The sequence below is a fragment of the Trachemys scripta genome, chromosome 9 (assembly GCF_013100865.1).
Source record: "Trachemys scripta elegans isolate TJP31775 chromosome 9, CAS_Tse_1.0, whole genome shotgun sequence".
In the NCBI taxonomy this organism is placed as follows: Eukaryota; Metazoa; Chordata; order Testudines; family Emydidae; genus Trachemys; species Trachemys scripta.
Window position 1 is genome coordinate 62,732,797 of NC_048306.1, and position 25,529 is coordinate 62,758,325.

General features: G+C 42.1%; 1 protein-coding gene across 1 annotated transcript in view; it reads right to left on the reverse strand.

Moving 5' to 3' along the window:
• Window positions 1-433: 433 nt before the first annotated feature.
• Window positions 434-25,529, reverse strand: part of RBP1 (retinol binding protein 1) — a 35,532-nt gene continuing 10,436 nt past the window's right edge. The window contains exons 3-4 of the mRNA XM_034782103.1: window positions 11,983-12,084; window positions 434-733 (exon numbers count right to left, since the gene is read on the reverse strand). Coding sequence (XP_034637994.1) covers window positions 680-733; window positions 11,983-12,084 — 156 coding nt within the window. The 3' untranslated portion in view covers window positions 434-679. The remainder of the gene's footprint in view (window positions 734-11,982; window positions 12,085-25,529) is intronic.

The following is a 25,529-nucleotide window of genomic DNA, read 5'->3' on the forward strand; positions in this document are numbered from 1 at the left end:
CTCTAGAATGTAGCCCCTTTCCCAGGGCCTACCCTGAGGCTAGCTTCCCTGTGGTTTCTTCCCTCTTCTTCCTGGGCCTTTTTGTCTTGGGTCTCTCCTGAACTTTCTCCCCAGTAATTTTCATTTCCTTCCAGCAGAAGACCACCCAGCTCCTCCCCAACCCTGACACACCCTCCAGTTACAGCCAGGTGGGCTAATTTGAGTCGGCTCCTGCTAACCCCTTTGTTCATCAATGTAGTTTATACCCCACCACAAGATCTTATAAAGAAAGTTCACCTTAAGGCTGTTTCACATGACTACTGCAATGTAACGTGGCCTTAGTGTAAATGAGAAACAGCAATAACAATATTTTAAAACCCTTGAACACACTTATATTAAACTACTTTAGACTAAGGTCTACCATAAAGTAAAGCACACACAGAGATTTATGATTTTCAGTATCTTTAATTGGCATTTTTAAAAATGATTGTTTATTTAGAATGATTTCTTTAAAAAAAATCCTTTTTGCAAAGACAGCACTATACAGTTCTAATTTCATGTGCACAGATGTTCACAGGGTTCTGCTCGCTAGATGTTAAGGATATACTTGGGCACTAAGAGCATGTGGCGCTTTGGTAGCAAGTCCATACATTCTATTCTGTTCGTCTTCATCTCTGTATCAGCAATGGGCAGATTAGGTTCACTGTACCTTCTTAAAGACTTGTTTACATTTGACACCGCCTACTCTTATCTCCTGAAAAGAAAAGATGAGTCATAAGTGAGACTTTTACACAGTACATCCACGTGTGTATGTCAGTTTCTAAAACACCTACTTATATGCTTAAGTCAAATATTAGATGGACAATTACGGTGGATTCAAATTAAGGAACAAGTGTGTAATTTGATAATAGGAATGTATGATGATGCAGCAACAATAACTCAAATCGGATAGATCTGTGGAAAGAAAAAAGCTAATAATTAGCACAAGAGCCAAATATCCAGCCTAGGATTCCACTGTTGTCCACTTTTGCACACCTAACTGTTTGCACCCATCAAAATGGACATTTATCTGTTGTGGGCATACAAGCAGCATATTTGCATATGCAAACTGAATAGTACCCCCAAGCTACATGTGCAAAAACAAGTTTTTGCATGTGCATAAGGACTGTGTCCCCACTGATGCATGGGTAATCAGTTGCAAGTGCCAAAAACAGAAGGCAGCTGAAAAATTGCCTCAGACGAAATATACTGAATAGTCAGTAGACATGGTACTTTTCTGCTTCATTACACATTATGTAAAAGAGGGAACCAAGAAGGGTGCAATCCCTAATTTACGTTTGGATAACTCCATGAAGATAATTGGTAATGGAGAACTGACCGGGCAGAGAAGAAGCAATTTAGAAGTGATCTAGTGCAGTGGTTCTCAAAGCTGGTCCGCCGCTTGTTCAGGGAAAGCCCCTGGCAGGCCGGATCGGTTTGTTTACCTGCTGCGTCCTCAGGTTCAGCCAATTGTGGCTTCCACTGGCCAAGGTTCGCCGCTCCAGGCCAATGAGGGCTGTGGGAAGGGCAGCAGCACATCCCTCGGCCCGCGCCGCTTCCCGCAGCCCCTATTGGCCTGGAGCGGTGAACCGCGGCCAGTGGGAACCGCAATCGGCCAAACCTGCGGGCGCAGCAGGTAAACAAACTGGCCCAGCCCGCTAGGGGCTTTCCCTGAACAAATGGTGGACCAGCTTTGAGAACCACTGCTCTAGTGCATTTTGCTGTGTTCCATATGACAGAGGATTTTACCCAAAGGTTGGATTTGAGTGGAGCATGCTTGGTTGGATATCCAGCACTTTTGCCTAGCGGCTGCCATGTTACATTTCATAATCTAAGACTTTAAAAAAAAATTCAGTTGCTAGCCACTGGGGCTGCAGAGATAAAATTTGCAGTGTGAACTGCAGCATGTAAACAGATGCAGTGATATATACTTCTGGGTGTACCCATCTTGAAAGAACAGCTCTGAGAGAAGTATGGAACACCTTGTTTATCTTAAAGAATGTTCATGATGAAGCCAAATAAGAACACAACAACACTTTTGTTGCTGATCAAAGTACCCAAAAAGGAATAACCATTTTATGAAAATCTGCACTATATGCCTCAAATTGCTCCTCATTTTGGGGTCACAAGTGGGCAGAGATTAGGAAATGGCCACCGCTTGCTTTTTCAGATCTGCTTGTTGATTTTACTTGAGAAAACTTACAAAGAACGCAAGAAATTAAATCAATACGATAAAACAAAAGAAGAGGAAATGAAATGTGTTCAAAGATAAATTAATAAATGCCAATGATCTAGCAATGGATATTGCAGGAATAAACATCAGAACAGCCGTACTGGGTCAGACCAAAGGTCCATCTAGCCCAGTATCCTGTCTACTGACAATGGCCAATGCCAGGTGCCCCAGAGGGAGTGAACCTAACAGGCAATGATCAAGTGATCTCTCTCCTGTCATCCATCTCCATCCTCAAAGGAATTGATAGTTACTATCATCTAGAAAGAAAAACATAATTCAACTTTAATGTAAATGTCAAAAGCCTAGAAGTCAATTAGTATAAAATACTTTGTGTAAAGGTAGGGTTGCCTAATTGAGCAGAAAGCAGAGGGAAGAGCAACCTGGCATCTGAGCTCTTCTGAACAGTTAATGGATTTGATCGTCACAAAAACCCTGTGAGGTAGGGAACTATTATTGCCATGTTACAGAGAGGAAGCTAAGGCACAGGGCAGATCAAGTCACTTGCCCAAAGTCAAACATAAGAACATAAGAAAGGCCGTACCGGGTCAGACCAAAGGTCCATCTAGCCCAGTATCCTGTCTACCGACAGTGGCCAATGCCAGGTGCCCCAGAGGGAGTGAACCTAACAGGCAATGATCAAGTGATCTCTCTCCTGCCATCCATCTCCACCCTCTGACAAACAGAGGCTAGGGACACCATTCCTTACCCATCCTGGCTAATAGCCATTAATGGACTTAACCACCATGAATTTATCCAGTTCTCTTTTAATCGCTGTTATAGTCCTAGCATTCACAACCTCCTCAGGTAAGGAGTTCCACAAGTTGACTGTGCGCTGGGTGAAGAACTTCCTTTTATTTGTTTTAAACCTGCTGCCTATTAATTTTAATTTGGTGACCCCTAGTTTTTGTATTATGGGAATAAATGAATAACTTTTCCTTATCCACTTTCTCCACATCATTCATGATTTTATGTACCTCTATCATATCCCCCATTATTCTCCTCTTTTCCAAGCTGAAAAGTCCTAGCCTCTTTAATCTCTCCTCATATGGGACCCGTTCCAACCCCTAATCATTTTAGTTGCCCCTTTTTGAACCTTTTCTAGTGCCTATATATCTTTTTTGAGATGAGGAGACCACATCTGTACGCAGTATTCGAGATGTGGGCGTACCATCGATTTATATAAGGGCAATAATATATTCTCAGTCTTATTCTCTATCCCCTTTTTAATGATTCCTAACATCCTGTTTGCTTTTTTGACCGCCTCTGCACACTACGTGGACATCTTCAGAGAACTATCCACGATGGCTCCAAGATCTTTTTCCTGACTTGTTGTAGCTAAATTAGCACCCATCATATTGTATGTATAGTTGGAATTATTTTTTCCAATGTGCATTACTTTACATTTATCCACATTAAATTTCATTTGCCATTTTGTTGCCCAATCACTTAGTTTTGTGAGGAATACAAAAGACCAATGAGGGTGAAGGAAGGAAAGCAGAAAATGATCAAGGAAGAAAGGCATGTACAAAATAGGACTGCAGTTAAAAGGAAGGTAAATCGTATAAAATGATTAGACAAAGAAATGAAGGAAAAGGAAGCTTGCATCTAACTAGACAATTATTTAAATAAATACTTTAGATAGAGGAAAAGAGAAACAGAAAAAAGCCTTCAAGTACACAAGGAACAAAGTAAAATAAAGGAGACACTGCGGCCTCTGAAAGATGGGGATGATAATTTGTTTGGCTCAAGTGTTCGCAAAGGAAGATTGGTTAGGGAGGAAACTACTGAAGAAAATCAAGATAAAGCCTGAACAGATAATTAAAATATTAAACATCTGGAGTGAAATCCTGATTCCACTAAAGACAATGGGAGTTTTGTTACTGACTTCAACAGGGCCAGGATTTCACCCCGAAGTCTAAGGTTCCAATCCTGCAAGTTGCTCTGCATAGGTAGACTCCTGTTCCCGCACAGAGCTTTACCCACACACAACAGCTTGCAAGACTGGGACCTAAGACACAGAACAAGCAAAGAGGATCTGTTCCAGAATCATCAAGGACGTAGCAAGAGAGATGGAATGGATATCATTGAAAACCGGACATCTCCCATAAGCAGTAGTTATATTTACTATGCTATTTGCCGTATTTTCCACATTAAATATAGGAAATACGACAATAAAGATAAATACCACAATGTGGTAAATGGTCATTTCAAAATGATAGGCATTGTAGGTGGTGTTCTGGAGAAGATCCAGCAAATTACAGCTTCACAAACTTTACTTCAGCGGTGGGGACAGTATTGAGAAAACCTCTTGAGGGATAGGAAAGGGCTGAACTTAGACATTTCTGACTTAACTGAACTTAGGAGACCTAACTTGAAGGAAAATTTTGAAAAAGTCTTATTGAACATTTTCAGGGAGTGAGACAGAGTTGACAGGGAAGTCATGAACATAATTTGCTTGGACTAAAGAAAAGTTTTCGATATAGTATCACACAAAAGACTAATCTAGGACAGTAAGGCCTGGTCTACACTAGGCGTTTATGTCGAAGTTAGCGCCGTTACATCGAATTAACCCTGCACCCGTCCACACCGCGAAGGTATTTAGTTCGACATAGAGGTCTCTTTAATTCGACTTCTGTACTCCTCCCCGACGAGGGGAGTAGCGCTAAATTCGACATGGCCATGTCGAATTAGGCTAGGTGTGGATGGAAATCGACGCTAATAGCTCCAGGAGCTATCCCACAGTGCACCACTCTGTTGACGCTCTGGACAGCAGTAAGAGCTCGGATGTTCTGAACTGCCACACAGGAAAAGCCCCGGGAAAATTTGAATTTGAATTCCTTTTCCTGTCTGGCCAGTTTGAATCTCATTTCCTGTCTGGACATCGTGGCGAGCTCAGCAGCACTGGCAACGATGCAGAGCTCTCCAGCACTGATGGCAGTGCAATCTCAGAATAGAAAGAGGGCCCCAGCATGGACTGATCGGGAAGTCTTGGATCTCATCGCTGTGTGGGGCGATGAGTCCGTGCTTTCCGAGCTGCGATCCAAAAGACGGAATGCAAAGATCTATGAGAAGATCTCTAAAGACATGGCAGAGAGAGGATACAGCCGGGATGTAACGCAGTGCCGCGTGAAAATCAAGGAGCTGAGGCAAGGCTACCAGAAGACCAAAGAGGCAAACGGACGCTCCGGATCCCATCCCCAGACATCCCGTTTCTACGAGGCACTGCATTCCATCCTCGGTGCGGCCGCCACCACTACCCCACCACTGACTGTGGACTCTGAGGATGGGATAGTGTCCACGGCCGGATCCTCGGACATGTTAGCGGACGGGGAAGATGAGGAAGGAGATGAGGAGGACGAGGCAGTCGACAGCGCTCACAACGCTGATTTCCCCGACAGCCAGGATCTCTTCATCACCCTTACAGAGATCCCCTACCAACCCTCCCCAGCCGTTACCCCGGACACAGAATCTGGTGAAGGATCATCCAGTAAGTGTTGTAAACATCTAAACATTTATTTGTAACAGAACATGATTATTAACAATTTAAAAAATGGGTTTCTCATGATTAGTTTGATTAACTTAACGGTTCAGTCATGGGCAGTGCAACTATTTGAAAAAAATCTAGCAATGTCCGGTTTTGCATGATTGTCCTGCCCAAGCCGCTCTACTGTTTAGTCCCTGCTACTGCAGCTACAGTAAGATGCGGTCTATATGTCCGGGGATGGAGCAGAAATCCTCCTGGGACATCTCAAGGAAGCTCTCCTGCAGGTAATTTGAAATCCGCTGCATTAGGTTCTTGGGGAGAGCGGCCTTATTGGGTCCTCCGTAGTAGGACACGTTGCCGCGCCACGAGACTAGCAAGTACTCTGGAATCATTGCTTGGCACAGCATGGCGGCATACGGCCCTGGTCTTTGAAGGCTTTCCCGGAGCATTCTCTGTCTGTCGCTCTCAGAGATCCTCATGAGGGTGATGTCGCTCATGATGACCTGCTTTGAATGAGGTAGGGGAATGTTAGTGTTGGGACTGCTTTACCGTTCCTTTACAGAACTGTAACCGCTGGTTTGCAGCCACGCGGTGGAGGCGGGAGAGGGTCAGCCGAAAGGGATCGTTCCCGGGGACAGCCGCGAGGGTGTGGGACAGGAGCAGACTTCCTGCTTGCCGGATTGCTGGCAGCAGGGACCGACATTGATTTCAATGTGAAATGAGGCCATTGCTAATATTAAAGTTTTAAGCTGCCACGAATCTACGGCTTACCATGTCTGCGTGCAAGAGCAATTCCGTTGTCCTGACAGGGTTCTCAAAAGTGCTCTGCAAAACCCCAGACACTGAATGCGAAGGCCGAGAATTCGACCTTGTGCTGAGTGCGCATGTGATAGGTGCTGTGCATGGTCCTGTTCACAGAGAAAGACTATGTTCTTTGTTCACAACTACATTTATCTTTCTGAGGAATTCACTCCCTTTTTCCCATTCCCACAGCCCCATCTGCGACTGTCTCACAACCTAGCCTGTCATCACACTCCCAGAGGCTAGGGAGGATTAGGCATAAGAAGAAGAGGACACGGGAGGACATGTTCTCAGAGCTTATAGCCTGCTCCCGAGCCCAGGCAGCACAGCAGACCCAGTGGCGGGAGAACTTGTCCCAAATGCACCAAGCCAACATGGATCGGGAGGAGAGGTGGCGTCAGGAAGACCAGCAGGCGACTCAAACCCTGCTTGGACTACTGAGGGAGCAAACGGACACGCTCCGGCGCCTTGTGGATGTTCTGCAGGAACGGAGGCAGGAGGACAGAGCCCCGCTGCAGTCCATCTCTAACCGCCCTCCCCCGCCACCAAGTCCCATACTCCCTTCACCCAAAGTGCACAGAAGGAGAGGCGGCAGAGTCCCTGCTAACTCTCACTCCACCCCTGCAGAGAGCTCGAGCAGCAGAAGGCTCTCATTCCCCAAAGTTTGACAAGTTCTTTCCTTCCCGCCTGACACAAGCCCCCGTCCAAGTTTCACTTCCCAGTCCCATGTGTAGTTGATAATAAAAAATATGTTTCTGTTAACTACTGTTTCCATCATGTTCTTTTGGAGGAGGGGGGGGAAAGGGGGTTGGTAATTGGACAGGACAGTCACCTTTGGCAGGGTACATAGTAGGGGGCAGGCACAGCAGCAGGGCACATACATAGTGCAGTGATGCAGTGACTACTTACCCTGGTTAGTCTGGGAGGTTCTTTTCATGTTATGTGGTGGGGGGTGGGTTGCTCTGTGACTTTGTGTCAGGGGAGGGCAGTTAGAGATCTTAAGCGGCGGTCCTTAGGCAGGATCACAGAGCCACACAGCAGGGGATCTGTAACCGTCCCCCCCCTGCCACAAAGTCACATAGACCCCCCCATACACACAGTCCGTATCAGGAGGGGTGACAGGCTCCGTTGAAAGAACCATCCCACCGCAGCGGAGCCTGTCAGTCCTTGAGTTTAGAAGCTGCATTCGCGCGACTACACTACACCCGCTCCGCACCACAGTCTGCGTCCCAGTTTTAAAAAATTCCCGCGAAAACAGTATTAAAGAAAACGGTGTGCTTTAACAAAGTAGAACTATTTTTATTTTGAAACGTGTGTTGGAAGTGGGGTGAAGGCTTCTCTGTACACAAAATTAGAAAGTCACAGGTTACCCTGCTCACTCAGGAACTTTGCTTTCAAAGCCTCCCGGATGCACAGCGCTTCCCGCTGGTCTCTTCTAATCGCCCGGCTGTCTGGCTGTGAGTAATCAGCAGCCAGGCTAATTTCCTCAACCTCCCACCCCGCCATAAAGGTCTCCCCCTTGCTCTCACAGAGATTGTGGAGCACACAGCAAGCTGCTATAACAATGGGGATATTGGTTTCGCTGAGATCACAGCGAGTCAGCAAGCTTCTCCATCTCCCCTTGAGACGTCCAAAAGCACACTCCACCACCATTCTGCACTTGCTCAGCCGGTAGTTGAAGAGTTCTTTTTCAGTGTCCAGGGCACCTGTATAGGGCTTCATGAGCCAGGGCATTAGCGGGTAGGCTGGGTCCCCGAGGATGACTATAGGCATCTCCACATCCCCAACAGTTATTTTGTGGTCCGGGAAGTAAATACCTTGCTGCAGCCGTCTAAACAGACCAGAGTTCCTGAAAACACGAGCGTCATGAACCTTGCCCGGCCATCCGACATTGATGTTGGTAAAACGTCCCCTGTGGTCCACCAGTGCTTGCAGCACCATGGAAAAGTAGCCCTTTCTGTTAATGTACTGGCTGGCCTGGTGGTCCGGTGCCAGGATAGGGATGTGAGTTCCATCTATGGCCCCACCGCAGTTTGGGAATCCCATCGCTGCGAAGCCATCTATGATCGCCTCCAAGTTTCCCAGGGTCACTACCTTTGGCAGCAGTACATCAACGATTGCCTTGGCTACTTGCATCACAACAACCCCCACGGTAGATTTGCCCACCCCAAACTGGCTCGCGACTGACCGGTAGCTGTCAGGCGTTGCAAGCTTCCAGAGGGCTATGGCCACTCGCTTCTGGACAGTCAGGGCTGGTCGCATCCGGGTGTCATTGCGCTTCAGGGCAGGGGACAGCAACTCACAAAGTTCAAGGAAAGTTCCCTTCCGCATGCGGAAGTTTCGCAGCCACTGTGATTCATCCCAGACCTGCAGCACTATGCGGTCCCACCACTCAGTGCTTGTTTCCCGTGCCCAGAATCGCCGTTTCACAGCATCAACATGACCCATTGCCACCGTGATGTCCTCGGCGCTGGGTCCCCTGCTTTCTGAGAGGTCTGTGCTACTCTCAGACTTCAGGTCATCACCGCGTTGACGTAGCCTCCTCGCCTGACTTTTCTGCATCTGCCTCAGGGCAACCTGTATGATAAGCTGCGAGGCGTTGAGAGCGGCCACAACTGCAGCGATGGTTGCAGTGGGCTCCATGCTCACAGTGCTGTGGCGTCCGCGCTGTCAATGACTTGAAAAGTGCGCGAAATGATTTCCCGCCGGCGCTTTCAGGGAGGGAGGGAGGGCGGGAGTGATGGACGGATGACGACAGTTACCCAAAAGCACCCTGGCCCCTTTTTTTTTTACCCAGAAGGCATTTGCGGCTCCACCCAGAATTCCAATGGGCGGCGGGGACTCCGGGAACTGTGGGATAGCTGCCCTCAGTGCACCGCTTCCAATGTCGACGCTTTCCCCGTTAGTGTGGACTCACAAAGTCGAATTACTGTCCTTAGTGTGGACACACACGTTCGACTTTGCAATATCGATTCCAAATATTCGATTTAAGTAAAATCGAACTACTCTCGTAGTGTAGACAAGGCCTAAGTGTATTACTGGGCTGAGCTACTTGAATGGATGGCTGGATTTCAAAGTTACTAGTAAGAGGATGAATGGAAAGAACTAGTAGAGTTCTACAAGGATTGGTATTAGAACCAATTTTGTTCAGTTTGATATATCAATGATCTGGAAAAAGGAACATGCAGTAAAGTTATGAAACCTACTGATTAAAAAATCAACCACAAACTGCTAGGGGCAGTCAACACAAAAGAAAAAGGCTATAAAATTCAGAAGGAACGGGAGAATGGCCAGATAACTGTCTGTTTTAAGATATAATAGAAATTATGAATGATGAAATAGATAGAAATAGAATTTGAGGAAGAAAGGGGGAAAAAAAGAAGGAAAGAAGACTGTCATACTACAAAATTCAGACCAGGAGAACTAGCAGAGTGCAAGCATCTGGTGAGAAACTACTAAACCCGAAGGCATAACACTCAATGTATTATAAAACTGTGCAAAGGATTAAATTAATATTTGGATCATTGTGTAAAGTTCAATAGGATCATAAAATAATTATTGAAGTATCATAAAATGTGTTTATGGTAATTCGCCTTGGCACCAAAGGGCTCTCAGAACGACAGAGACCTGAAAATCTCAATTATTTAAAAGTTTTACAAGAAATGGGGTTTTGACCTTATATATATATAAAAAAAAAGTCTAAGGAGGGGAGACCACATGAGGATTCAATGGGTCTGCAGGTGCCTTTTTGAGTTAGTGAAACATACAAGAAGTGACAAAATGTACATAAGAAAAGGCTGGGCATTAAAGCAATTTAGAGACTTTCTCCACCCAGAGTATTTTGTATACAGTAGTGTCAATCCGTGGCGGGTACAAAATAATGTGATTTGGCACGTCATGCTGAGCTGGAAATGGCAATGTTGGTTATGTGTCTGCTTGACTAGGAACCTTCCCCAGGGGCCCAGAGCCCTTGAAGCAGCAGGCCTGGATGCTGAGAAGTCAATGGCACTTAAGCACGTATGTAATTGTTTTGCTGAAAAGGGATGGAGTAACACATGTCCTTAAAGATAAACATAGCGGGGCTCCACAGCTGTGCTGCAGTCTTGTGACAAGGATTCCTTTCTCCATGGCCCCTAGCAGACTTCCCCTGCCTGGAACCTGAATACTCCAGACATATGTAGGAATGGGGACCTGGACAACAAGAAGAACTGGCTGGTTTTCCCTGCAATAAGTGCTCTGCAATGTCAGTGGGAAATCCAGCTCTGACTTTTGACCCCCCTCATTAAGTTCTCTCCTCAGCAAGGTCTGGGAGCATTACCGAGGCAGCACGTGTTCAGCTCCACAGAGGGAACGAATGACTGAAGGAAGGAGCTGTCATGCAGATTGATTCAGAAGCAGGATTAGCAGGCTCAAAGGGGATTCCTATCCATTATTTCTTGATGCAACGATGGTAGCTCTAGGCCAGCATGCCAAGTGATGTAAAACTGGGCACAATGAAGCTATATTGACTGAAAAATACATGCGTGGGTGAAATCTTGACCTCACTGAAGTCAGTGGGAGTTTTACCATTGGCTTCAATGGCGCCATAGTATCATCCATGGAGGTCACACACAGAGGCATTAGGCAGTGTGTGGAGAAAAAAAAATTGATTACCTGGGACAGACCTAAATGTGTTTCTGGATCTCTTTCCCTCCTAACCTTTGCAGACCCTCCTATGCAGTACAGTGGCATTCAGTGGGCTCTGGGTGCTGTTGCAGAGATCTCTGATGGCATCATGTTACTGATCTGGAGACAGGGAGTCAGCATTCTAAACAGAACACTTCTAGGTGCTTAGTGAATTGAACGATGAGTGGGACTAGAGGTCTGATTTGCTTCCTTCAGTGAGAAAAGAACATTTTACCACATCAGGTGAGCTTCAAAGAGGATGTTATGAACCTCTATCCAGAAAAACAAATGTTAGTTGCTGTTAACTAGGAAATATAGACACAACAGTCAGAAAGAACACGGCATTTTAAAAACAAAATTGCTCTCTTTATTTTTCTAAGCCAGAATTCATTCTGGCCCATAATTTTTTTCTCCCTATGGCTTATGCTGCTGGATACAGAATTTCATCAGTCCCTATACTGTTTATATCACTGAGTGCATGAAGGATATTTCTATGACATGTCTTCCTCTCTGCACACAATTTAAATGAATAGATCTGAGAACAGACAGTTAACACAAAGATTGCCTGAATTTAGAACATTGCTCTTTGCAAAAGGGGCATGAGAGAATAATCGCCCCGCTTGAAATTATTCCTCTAGAAGCAAGTCAAATGCAACACCAATGTTTAATTACTCCTCGGTAAGCCAAGATAATGTGTGGCAAGCTGTGTGCTATTACTTTCATCTATTTGAATAAATAAGAGAAGAAATTATGGCATTTAAAACATGTTACACGACCATACCAGATGCATTTCATCTCCTTCAATCCACTGGGTCCAACCACGGCCTTCTTTTTCTCCTTTCTGTACGCAAAGAAGTTTATCTCCATCCCAACTCACGTTAGTCTAGCAAAATATATACATGTTATTAAGCATTACTATGGCATTCAGTTTCATCTGTTACACTTAGGTGGAGTCAATTTCCTCAAAGGAAAGCTTCAGAGTAATAGAACAGATATTTTAATCAGTAGTCTCTATCGCATTACTAAGAAGAGAAGAGTATATCTCTCACACACACTTTTTATTAAGCTTTTTGAAGTCATTTAAAAGAACAATTAAATGTAGTTTGATGGCAAAGTCTGAGCCACTGGAAATGATGCTGGGTGTTTCAATACATCAGAAAAGCAGGAGACTCTTAAAGCTGTTGTAAGAATCCACGTGGTATAGTCAGAGTTATGATTTTTCGGTAACATAAGCACTCTTTACATGATTTCTTCACAAATGCTGACCCTGAAGGTTAGCAGAAAAAGCTGCCTTAATGCACATGTATGACTGCCCTCTCCTTTTTTATACACGCAGGGTGCTCCATGTGCTCAGACTAGTAGTATGTTTCCAAAAGGGCCTGAAACTTTGACCTTCTACAACTTCTGTTTCCCATCATTAGGTGGCTTCCGCAATCCTTCCTTCAGATCCTATACATGCCTGGGACCAACTACACCCTGCCTTAAAATAATAATCTGCTGTACCCAACAATAACTGTCCAAGCCTTTCCGGGGCATCCAAATGCTGAGCTGCAGTTCGTGTCCCAGGCTGTCCGACATCATTAATCGGGACTTTCTGCGGAAGTAGCATCTCGGCCTGGGAGACCCTTCTTTAGTTATAGAGAGGCTGAAACTATGACAGATTTCCTTTATTACATTTTTGGTTTTATTAAACACCCTTTTAGGCCCTGGCTCGGCAACCCTTTCTAATTCAGCAAAGCACTCAAACATGCCCTTCACTTTAAGAAGGGGCGTAAGTCCCATTGGCTGTGCTGGGTTGGGGATAGTTCTGCAAACACTTATACATGACTATCTGAGTAGTTCAATGGGACTTCTCCCATGAGTAAAACAACTCACACGTGTAAGCATTTGCAGGATCAGGCCCTAAGGTAGTACAGCTTAGTCATCTTTAAAGGCAACTACTAGGATTTTTTCTTGTAACATTGTATGATGGATTGAAATGAAATATTGTTTTGTGATATAAAAACAAAAAGGACCTGATTTTCTGCTCCATTATGCTAGTTTTACACCAGTGTTACCCTGAGCACTGGTAGAATAATACTGGTTTTAAACCAGTGTAACAGAGTGGAGAACTGAGTCCAAGGACTAAAAAAGTAAGGAATTACTATGCAGATCTTGAAAGCCTTGAAGCCATTGCCTCTGTGAGCAGTCAAAAATGGAGAAAAGGTTTAATTCTACAAACATTATGGATATTCACTTGTCTCCACCTTGCTTTTTTAAAAAAGAAATCAGCCTAAATTTGTCATGCTCAGGAGCTGAACACTGAATAGGGCTTAAGTACTACTCATCCCTATTCTTTCTTGAGAATGTGTCTGTTACAAACAATTAATTCTTAAATGATAACCATGATAGCCACCATCTATAAATCGGGTACAGCAGGCAGTCTCTACCCAGGGGAAGCTTTAGACTAAACAAGCATAGAAAATGAATCATGAGAAAGATTGCCAGGGTAAATAATTGTAGGCGAGGCACTGTTAGCCATATGGGGTCTCTGAAGACAAACTATTCAACTGTCCTTGCTAAAAGTCTCTCCATTTTTTACAATGCATTCAGACATGTTTTGGTCTTTCCCTCTAAAATAAACCCAGTAGCACATCACATTCATAAAGAACCACCTACATTTTACTGTCTTAATACCTTACTACATGAAGGACTACTGATTCCAGAATTCAGCACATTCATCTGACAGGAGAAGATATGCATAAAAATTATTGTGAAATAAGTCACAAAGGGTTAAAATGGCCAGTGAGAAAATCTGAACTTCTAAGATGTTCTAGCCATTCATGAGATTCACAAGTGTAACACTAGTTATCATTTGTCTCTTTTTGCAATGTCTATTTTTAAAACCAATTTCCATTAAAGATTAAATTGGCTTCCTTTACTTATGGGTTCCTTGCGGCCTGAACCCTTCCATTAAGAATTAATGATAGCTGCAGATATGCACCATGCTGCCATGGCAATCAGCAATATTGTTCCATACACCCCCATACACACTAGTAAATGAAGAGTAGGAAGGCTATGTGGGCTCGTGAAATATACTAATGGAAATGATGTTTAAGAAATGTTGGTGAATATACAGGACATGCTCAAGTGACACTTGTTAAGGAAAAAACAATCAACAACCTCTCATTATTATTTTTGACTTTTGCAGGTTTTCAGGAGTTTTTGTACCATAGAAGAACTAATCAAATTGTATTGGAACTAATCAGAAGCAGTTTGTGACAAACAGGAACAAGATTAAGTGACAAATGGAGAGGACAATGGGGCTGCATGGATTAAACTGAGGGCAAGATCTGCACCTTATTTATCTACATAAATATAAAGGCCATAAATATTCTATAAAAAAGAAAAATTAGAGAAGGTCAATATCAAGGCATTCAAAGGTGTGGTGGTGGTGGGGGGGTAACTTCAAAACAGACAAAACATTCATTTGCATTAGTGAGCTAGACTCTGAAGCTACACTGGTTTACACTGGCTGAGGATCTGGCCCACTGACCTTCCTAGAGAACTGAGTGAAGTACATTCTTCCCATTGCACAATGGGTAGCGGGGAATGGAACTGACCCGATAGCTGTGTTTCACAAAGCACAACCACAGTGAAAGTTAAAGCCTGTTTGGCCTGTAATGCAGCATAGAAAATCACTTCAATGAAAGAAAAATTTATGAATAAAAGGCTCAGTCCTACCCCCAAATGAAGTCAAGTGGAGCATTTTCCACTGACTGCAAGTGGAACAGGTGTGGTCCCAATGAAAGCTAATTGTAGAACAAGTACCTATGAATATTAATTAAAGCTCAACAAATATGGCAAACAATATGTTTCCAAATATTTGTTCTAATAAAGCCTGTAAATTCACTTTAGTGGCATTCACAATACTTTATATTCATTCCTATGAACATCGTACCAGTGATTTGTTTTTGTTTTTTATTCACAAATTAGGTAAATCTCAAACATACTTGTGAAAAATGTGTTTGTTGCCATGGTTTTTGCCAGGAGGGTGAATGTGGCCTTCTTAAAATGTATTTATAAATTCTTCAGTCATCCAATCCCAGAGCATAAACAATAGTTGGTGACTTAGGCAACCAATAGCAAGTAATCAAATTGAATAATGTGTCATCAATTCATAGTCTGAAATAAATTCATATAAAATCTGTCAATTCTGAATAATGAAAAAAATCTGTAAAAATGGGCCTGCTATGTGCAGATAACTTATAGACACAAAAAAGGCTAAATCTACGGACTAAATAATTCACTACCTATAGTTTGCACAGCTAATATAAATCATAAGACACAAAGCAGCAACACACTGGGTCTGATTCTATTCTGATTTTACAGTGATGTATAACAGGAATAACTCCATTTAAATCAGTTGAATTAAATAGGTGTAAAGCCAGTGTGAGATCAGAATCGTGTTATGTTCATCCAATACTCACATCAACAATAATAAACTTTATGCATCTTTGTCTAACTTGTAAGAGGTCTGATAACTCCTCTCTAGTCTAGTTCAGCTGGGGAAAATAAAGAAATCTTTCTAGCAGCACAGGGAGACAACTTTATTTCCCCCCCAGCTTTCTAAGGTGATTAAAATTCTGCCTGAGCTCAGAAAATGCAATGTTTTTATGTTCCTTTTTACCAAACAAGGTTAGACATTCCTTTAGGTGATTTAGCATGACCCACCAGAGGCACGAGGCAAGAGATTGCATTAATCCAGCAGTTTTATTACTTAGAATTCCCAATAGTCTTTTTTGCCTTCTCTTTGGATGCATGGATATAGATACGCACTTGAATGGTGCAAGCAAACCAAATCCTTTCTGACCTTATGTTGTGCTCATTTTCCTACAGAATTCAAAGAGAACAGAACCTATTAGAGAAGAACACCATGTTCTCCTCATCTTTGTTCCAGAAGTAGCAGAAATTGGTATGTCAGGAGAATTAATCTTAATCAGTAGTATTTTATCATTGGGGGTTTTCCCTTTAGCTCAAACTCTAATGGCTGATAAAAAAAGGCAACTGAGAAAATGCTACTGACAGCTAGTGGAAATAGGGCAATATTTTTGGAGCAGAAGAGATCTATTTCTATTTTCCATGAGGTGTAACCAGGTTAGCTGCAAAAAACAACGAGGAGTCCGGTGGCACCTTAAAGACTAACAGATTTATTAGAGCATAAGCTTTCATGGGTAAAAAACCTACTTCTTCAGATGAATGGAGTGAAAATTAGATACAGGCATACATATATATTGGCACATGAAGAGAAGGGAAGTATCAGGGGGTAGCCGTGTTAGTCTGTATCTACAAAAACAACAAAGAGTCTGGTGGCACCTTAAAGACTAACAGATTTATTTGGGCATAAGCTTTCGTGAGTAAAAACCTCACTTCTTCGGATGCATAGAGTGAAAGCTACAGATGCAGGCATTATATACAGACACATGGAGAGCAGGGAGTTACTTCACAAGTGGCGAACCAGTGTTGACAAGGCCAATTCAATCAGGGTGGATGTAGTCCACTCCCAATAATAGATGAGGAGGTGTCAATTCCAGGAGAGGAAAAGCTGCTTCTGTAGTGAGTCAGCCACTCCCAATCCCTATTCAAGCCCAGATTAATGGTGTTGAATTTGCAAATGAATTTTAGTTCTGCTGTTTCTCTTTGAAGTCTGTTTCTGAAGTTTTTTTGTTCAATGACAGTGACTTTTAAATCTGTGATAGAATGACCAGGGAGATTGAAGTGTTCACTTACAAATCTCATCAAGTGTTGAAGAGAAGGGAGTTACCTTACAGGTGGAGAACCAATGTTGAAGGCGAATTTAGTCAGGGTGGATGTGGTCCACTCCCAATAATTGATGAGGAGGTGTCAATACCAAGAGACATTGCTTTTGTGGATACAGACTAACACGGTTACCCCTCTGATACCAGGTTAGCTGGTAACTGTGGTGTTTGAATATACAGTAGAACCTCAGAGTTACAAACTAACTGGTCAACCACACACCTCATTTGGAACCAGAAGTATGCAATCAGGCAACAGCAGACACCAAAAAAAATAAAAAGGCAAATACAGTACAGTACTGTGGTAAATGTAAACTCCTAATAAAATAAAGGGAAAGTTAAAAAAAAAGTTTTGACAAGGTAAGGAAACTGTTTCTGTACTTGTTTCATTTAAATAAGAATGGCTAAAAGCAGCACTTTTCTTCTGCATAGTAAAGTTGAAAAGCTGTATTAAGTCAATGTTCAGTTGTAAACTTTTGAAAGAACAACAAGAACGTTTTGTATAGAGTTGCAAACATTTCAGAGTTACAAACAACCTCTATTCCTGAAGTGTTAGTAACTCTGAAGTTCTACTGTATTTGGTTACCTTTCACACATACAGCTGTTGCCACTAAGAATTCTATTGTTTACCAATAGGTAAAACAAACACAGTAGTTCCTATGTACAGTGGTAAAGCTATACCAAAGTTAGCTCAGAATACTTCCATTATTACAAGCTTTCCTAGGAGTCATGCCCCCTAATGATTAGGTAACTGGAAAAGGTATTTACCCATTTATGCTGTTTAGAAAGCACTGCTTAATTATATGGCAAAAACAGTCCTGAGTGAAGTAGGCTTCTATGGACTGAAATCTAATGTGGAATCCATGCACTTCGCAAAAATTGCTATGCCATTTGGTGCTCATTGTCCCTTTTTGGCAGTCTCATCAGAAAGGCTGAGGAATGAATGGGCATTGATACAGAACTATTCCTGGATTAGTCCTTTCAGATCAGCACATTGGCAGGGCTATCTAAGGGCTTGTGTACACAGTGCGGCAATGTGCTCTACAGGGGTGTGATTTCTAAAGCACACTACCTTGTTGCTCATTAATTGGTCCAAACAGAGATTCCCTAGTGCACTTTAACGCAGTACTGTTTCAAACAGCACCACAGTCAACTGTACCAGCATGGAACAATTAATGTACAACCCATTAATGTACTTTAGAAATCACTCCCCTGTAGAGCACATTACCCACCATGTGGACAAGCACGAAGAAAGCCTGCACTGCTGCTGCCTATTGCATAATGCCGTCTGCTAGACACCACAGACATCTAACAGATGACAGACTCACTAGGAAATAGGCTAGAGAGAGAGATGTGGAGACAAAGTTTGGGGTCTCTGAGTGAAAAATTTTAAGCCGGGTTCATCTGTTAAAATCTTGATGTCATAAATTAATAACAATTCACTGAAGCCTGGGATTCCCCGCTTTCTTGAAAATCCTACACTGCCTGTAGGATAAAGTGAATATTTCAGTCTCCACTTCTGCCAGTTTGGCATCTTTCTCGTGAATAGGGCATATTATAGGAAAATAATATAGGAGAAATTAAAAAAAAAAAAATCACACCCAAAGAGTATAAACAGTTTTACTCCAGCATAAACACTGCACTTTAAACACCATAATATTACTATATTGCTGGAGTGCATTACACAAATTCTGAAATATTTAAATCTTAGATTAAACATGCTGGAAAAAAGCTCTGTCTATGATTCAGACATCCAGAAGGAAGCTGGGTTTTACATTGGAAGATAAATCAGTTCTTTTCCACTATAAACTCATTTATTCTTTGTATAACTAGAGTATTTTAGAGATACAAGGTGGGTGAGGTAATATCTTTCATTGGACCAACGTCTGTTGGTGAGAGAGACAAGCTTTTGAACCACACAGAGCTCTTCTTCAGGTCCAGGGAAGGAACTCCAAGCATCACAGCAATACTTAGAATATTTCAGTGACTCTTGGCTGGGAGACACCCAGTTATTCCAAAAATGTAATGTAGATTTTCATATTCATAACTACTTGTGCTGCTGCTTCTACTTCAAATAGTAAATGAACCCTCTAAACCTTCCTTACCTCTAAACCTAAACCTTACCTTACCTCTAAACCTTCCTTACCTCTAAACCTTCCTTACCATTCTCTTAAAAGAAAAGACCCCCTTAAATTACTGTGAACATTAACCAGGACATAGCACATTAGCAACAAAAGGAAAAGAAATCTGCCTGCCAAGAGAAGGACAAGACCTATAGATATATGCACTGCAGACCCACAGAATTCCCTAACAAGCAACGTGTGCTTACCTGGGGGATAACACCTGTCCTGAAAATTGCACAACACTTCTGATTGTTAAACTTTAGTTAAACTCCATTTTTGCAGGTCACAAAAAAGGGTAGAATGGACAAAAGAGCTTGTTAAAGGGCTTAAAGTTATTTCAATGTATCCATTAACAATCAGATAGGATGCATGAAATTAAGTGGTATTGTGATGAGAGCTGGGCACTGAGCCGGGAATTCTTGCTTATATTTCTGACTCTGCCACTTACCTGCAATGTGACCTTGGACTAGTCACTTAAACCTCTGTGGATCAAATGCAGCTTAGAGAAAGTGGGTACAATATCCATGGAAATTTTAAGGGAAAACCAGTAGTGATGTCCTCCTGATAGTACTGTGTCTGTGCGCAGTCACACAGCTCCTTCTCCACACACAGGCCACAAACTCCAATAGCTGCTCGCATTTTAGGCCCCTATTCGACACTGCGATCTTTAAAGTCACCCCCAACAACTTATGCACCTGTAATAGTTCTATTTTGCCCCCATTTCCTTTTACTTTTTTGTGCTTAAGCCTCTTTGGGTTTTCTATTTCCAAGTTACAAGAAGGTGGTTTTAAATAGTATTAATTTACTTACAATGTTTTTAATTCTAACTGTACAGTACTCGAGTGCTTTAGTGAGCAGGTATGGGGTTACTCTACAAAATAGATTGTACTGTATCTATTGCCCCAAATATGTATCTTGGAGAAGTCTGAGAAAGCACAAGCTGTTAAACACTCAGAAGGCAAATCAATCTTTCTTCTTCTATCTCTGAGGTTTGTTTTACAGTCTTTTGCCTTATATTATACATATTCTTGATGAGCTGAGATGTATGGTCTCAAACTGCTTTTCTTCAGATGTCTTAATTTTGCTTTGGTGTTTAATTCACTAAAAAAAAATTGATTGCCTCATCTGTTTGTGTGTTATGAACATTGTAATTTAAATATGCATCCAAAGGAGCATCATCTTCCTGAAAAGGAAAGCCCAGAATACACATTACACATGCACATTTCAGCAGTAACACTATTGTCTTCAAGTGTGGGCCAAAGTAAATTTATGACCGGAACATTCAGTAAAACCAAAATAAACCTATTGACTATCCTTTTGTATTCCCCCAGTGGCAACCATACTAGCGTAGTCTTCTTGGAAGTAAGGTCAGTTGCAATTCCTACATTTAGTGATGAATCATATTGACACAAATATCGACTTCTGAGATTTACTCCAGTATTCATCAGAACTGTTTTACCAGAAAACGATATTTTTCCCTTTGTGGCCCAAATGCAAAAGCCTTTGATGCTGGTTTTCCAGAATGTTTCCTCCTGTACTATTCCTAATATGCTCACATGCACAGTACAGCGTATAATCTAAAACTGCTGGCATATCTTACTGGTGAATAAAAGACAATAACATGAATTGTTCAAAGATCAAAGAACTATTTTTTTCCTGATCAAGAACAACAATGGACATTTAAGAAGAATCCCACCTTGTAGCATTTAAAGATGTGAATTGTAGCTACTGCCTTTCATCAAAAATGTGTTATTGATTTCCCTTCCTTTAGAGGACTACAGCATAGGCCTGTCTGTTTTTCTTCCTAATACCACTCAGAGAGGTGTCTTTATATTGCCATGCAACAAATGGCTGCAGTGACCCAAGACTGTATGCCACATTCCTTAGCATGGTCCTTCTCAATCCAGTGATTCTGTTGGTATCTAAAAGCTGGCTAACTACTCAGGCTAAATAGCTAATCTAAGAAAATCCAAAACCATATCTACTAATAAGCCCACAGAAAACTCATAGAATTCTTGGCTATTCATGGCAACATACCCATTCAAATATTTAATAAACAGTCTGTAACAGACACTGAAGTTGCCCAAGACAATACCAATTTTCATTTGAATCCAGCATTGAACTTCAAATGATTCAAGCCCTCCTAAAAGTGCTTCCAGGTGAAAGTTCCATCTGCCAAACTGTTGACACAGGTGATTTTACCCACTAAGGTACTTCAGTAAAATGAATCAACGAAAAGCTCCAGACGGGTTTGCGAAAGTGATCCCATCTTAAATTAGTTTATACTGTTAGGGGTGGGCTGTTTGATTACAGGTATAACTGCAAGTAAATGATTGAAGTCTGATCCCTTTATAAAAGTATTGTTGGGTTTACATGTTATAGAATGCTGGAAGTTCATGACTGGTGTGAATAAATAAATAAATACCGGACATAGAAAATACTTTGATTTTCCAGTTTTGCCCACTTGCCTTTAAGGGAGGCGATTTAATTCAGGGTCTGGTTCTGCGAGATGTCTGCTTCCTCAGTGAAGCCAATAATAGTTGAGGGTGCTCGATACTTTGCAGGATGAGCCCCTTTTGTGTCATTTAAAGCCAAGAACACTGCAAGGAAAAACTGCGCAAACTTCAAGGGCACTACATAGAAATGCAGAGTTATTGTTGCTGACTCACCAGACCAGACCCCAAGAGTAGAAAAAGGGTATGTGTCTGAAGCTGAGAAAACTAGGGGCAAAGGCCCTGCAGTGACAAACACAGGCAATATGCCTAGATCAGGAAAAAAGTTTAGGTTGAGGTTCTGTATTTTGTTATTTAAGGTAACAAAAGTTTGCAGCACCTCTGCCCTTTCACTCTTCTCTACACAGCTTTGGAGCAGACCCAGTACCAGGAATCCCAGAGTTTATTGCTGAAATGAACAAAATTATGGTCATCATCTGATGTGATCAAACATGAAGCAGAAAATTCATCTTTCCCTTTTGACCTATGTCAGAATTTGAACTTATGTCTCCAGCAAATGACAGGTTAGTTGAAATAATCCATTAATCTACCTTCTTGTACAATATTTTGACAATATTTCAACTACTACACAGAAATTGTGAACCCAGTGGGAATGAAGCAGTCATTAAAATATTCTCTCTTTACATCTACAAGTTGTTTTGGAAAAATGCAAGTTACAGAAGATGGACTCGGGTGAGGAGAAGAAATGGTAGGCCTCCTCTGAACCCAGGACATGGCTCCTCTGCAAATAAAAGACAACGTGGGTGATATAGTCACCACCAGACCAGTGACACAAAGACAAGCTAATAAAAACAGAATACACTTAAAGTGACATAGTATGAGTTAGTGTCACATGGACATTCTTCTGACACTTCTCTAGTCATACAACAGGAATCATAGGATGAGATTTAGCTGACGCAAAGTCTGATACAATAATATTGAGTACAGGTGGAGAATTAAAAATCCAGAAGATCTAAGATATCTCAATAAATATACAAAAGCTCACTGAACAGCAAACTCATAATAAGTGTTGCCCTAACTGTGACTCAGAATCATGAGCAGGAATAGGACAATGTCAGCAAAAAGATAGCCTGGAGCTAAACAAGTGAATTAAGCTAGACAAGACATTCTATCTACGTTGTAACAAAGAGTTTCATCTGATAATGCATGAAGCAATCCACTCCCCTGAAAATGCAGTTTCTCTCAGTGGACCTTCTGAATCAAAAATGTGTGCACTTTTTATTTTCCAACTGCAGTTGGGATTTACTTCAAATGTACATGAAATCCAGAAAGCTGAATCCTCTATGGAAATGCCAAGAAAACAAAGCTATTAGGTTCTCAAACTGTTGAAGTTGTACAGGCTCTGAAACACTGCATAAGAAGATGATATGAAGAACACGATGGCTGAACCATGTGTAAGGAAATCAGTTCCTTCATGTTTCCTATTTGCCTCTGTGTGGCTCATTTTTTTTCACAATCATGAACCTTGATAAGCCAGAGACAAATACAATTTCTTGAACAGCACCAGTGTTGTGCTGGAGAAAGTATGCAAAACTGGCTTCCAACAAGGTCCTCAAAATGCAAGTGGTCTACAGTAGTAAGACAATGCTGTATCCTAAGAGATGCTCTTATTACATGTTCAATGAGTTTCATGACAGACTTGCCAGAAGTCCAAGAAAAACTGAAGTTTGAGATGCTGGGAAATATATTTCTTCTGCAAATGACTCATCCCAAGTATACAAAGCTCTTCAGTATCTACAAAGAATTTTAAAATGTTTGGTTTCTCCTTTCAGCTTGGAAATGATGCAGGTGGGCAGGAACTGTAGCTAAAGAAGTGGTGCCAAGAGCTTGCCTGTCTGTGAACAGAAGGACCATGCACAGCCTATAGAAACATTTGTCTCATTTAGTTTATGGATATGAATGTATTGCGTTTTGACCTGACTATAGAAATTAAATGCACTTGAAAGTTGTCTTCCATTCCCCTGGAGACTCTTCTGATGGGTTTGGGAAAGTGGACCATTGAGCTAGAATGTGGCTTAGAGACGGAGCCTGTGCTGAAAGGGCTGCAAAAGTGTTTCCTATTGACAATGAATCCTCAGGATTCTTCAGCCAGATTTCTTCCTGGGGTGTACATGGCAGTCGCACCTCTGCCACCCTGTCAAAGCTTGCAACAATATTCCCAGGAGCAGAGAAGAGAATTGGGCCAGGATTACAGTATCCCACTAGTTAAACTATCTGTGTGTTGAGCCTGTGCTTCCGAGCCACACTGGGTAGATCTACACAGCAGCTGGGAGGGTGCTTCCCAGAATGGATAGACCGACATGCTCGAGCTGTCATGCTCAATGTAGGATGGTGGCTGTGGTGGCATGGGTGGCAGCTTGGGTTAGCCTCCCAAGTGTGTACGCAGGGGTTAATCAGGATTGTACTCGGATGACTGCACTGTAGGGGGAAGGGATAGCTCAGTGGTTTGAGTGTTGGCCTGCTAAACCCAGGGTTGTGAGTTCAATCCTGTGATGTTGTGCAGTCTATATGGTTTTATAAAAACTTGATAATAAGTCAATATAATGTAACTGGGATAGTTTTAGAGAAAATATGGTAATAAGTGAATATAACATAACTGGGATATGCTTCATGCAAAAGGTCTCTTGTAAGGTATCATTACAAAGCTTATAATCTACTGAGTATGATCATCTGATTTGTATAAATGTACCACTCTTGTATCTAAAACTAGAAATATAAAATGTAACTCTGAGGGCCTATTGTAATTATGTAAAGTGTGGGCCATTAATGATGGTCTGGAATCTTGATGACTCCCATTGTCTGCAGATGGCTGTGTTTACTTGTGAGTATTCCTGTATATGTGTGTGCTGGCAAGTGGGCAATGAAGTCTTGCAGTGACATGTGATCATGTCACCTGAACTGGAATCCATCTTTAACCTGGTGCTTTTCCAGTGTGTGTGTGTGTGTGGGGGTGGAAACCCAGAGGGACAAAGGGTTCCTGCCTTATGCAAAAGATATATAAAGGGGTGGAAGAGAACAGAGAGGGGAGAGGAACCATCATGAAGAATCCCCTAGCTATCACCTGAGCTGCAACAAGAGCTGTACCAGGGGAAAGAATTGTGCCCAGGCCTGGAAGGTGTCCAGTCTGAGAAAAACTTACTGAAACATCTCTGAGGGTGAGATTATCTGTATTTAGTTTGATTAGACACAGATTTGCACATTTTATTTTATTTTGCTTGGTGACTTACTTTGTTCTGTCTGTTACTACTTGGAACCACTTAAATCCTACTGTCTGTATTTAATAAAATCACTTTTTATTTAGTAATTTACTCAGAGTATGTATTAATACCTGGGGGAGCAAACAACTGTGCATCTCTCTCTATCAGTGTTATAGAGAGCGAACAATTTATGAGTTTGCCCTGCATAAGCTTTATGCAGGGTAAAACGGATTTATCTGGGTTTAGACCCCATTGGGAGTTGGGCATCTGAGTACTAAAGACAAGCACACTACTGTGAGCTGTTTTCAGGTAAACTTGCAGCTTTGGGACAAGTGATTCAGACCCTGGGTCAGTGTCTGGAGCCAGACGGGAGTGTCTGGCTCAGCAAGACAGGGTGCTGGAGTCCTGAGCTGGCAGGGAAAACAGGAGCAGAGGTAGTCTTTTCACATCGGGTGGCAGCTCCCAAGGGGGTTTCTGTGATCCAACCCATCACAGTTTACATTTTATATTTCTAGTTTTAGATACAAGAGTGGTACATTTATACAAATCAGATGATCATACTCAGTAGATTATAAGCTTTGTAATGATACCTTACAAGAGACCTTTTGCATGAAGCATATCCCAGTTACGTTATATTCACTTATTACCATATTTTCTCTAAAACTATCCCAGTTACATTATATTGACTTATTATCAAGTT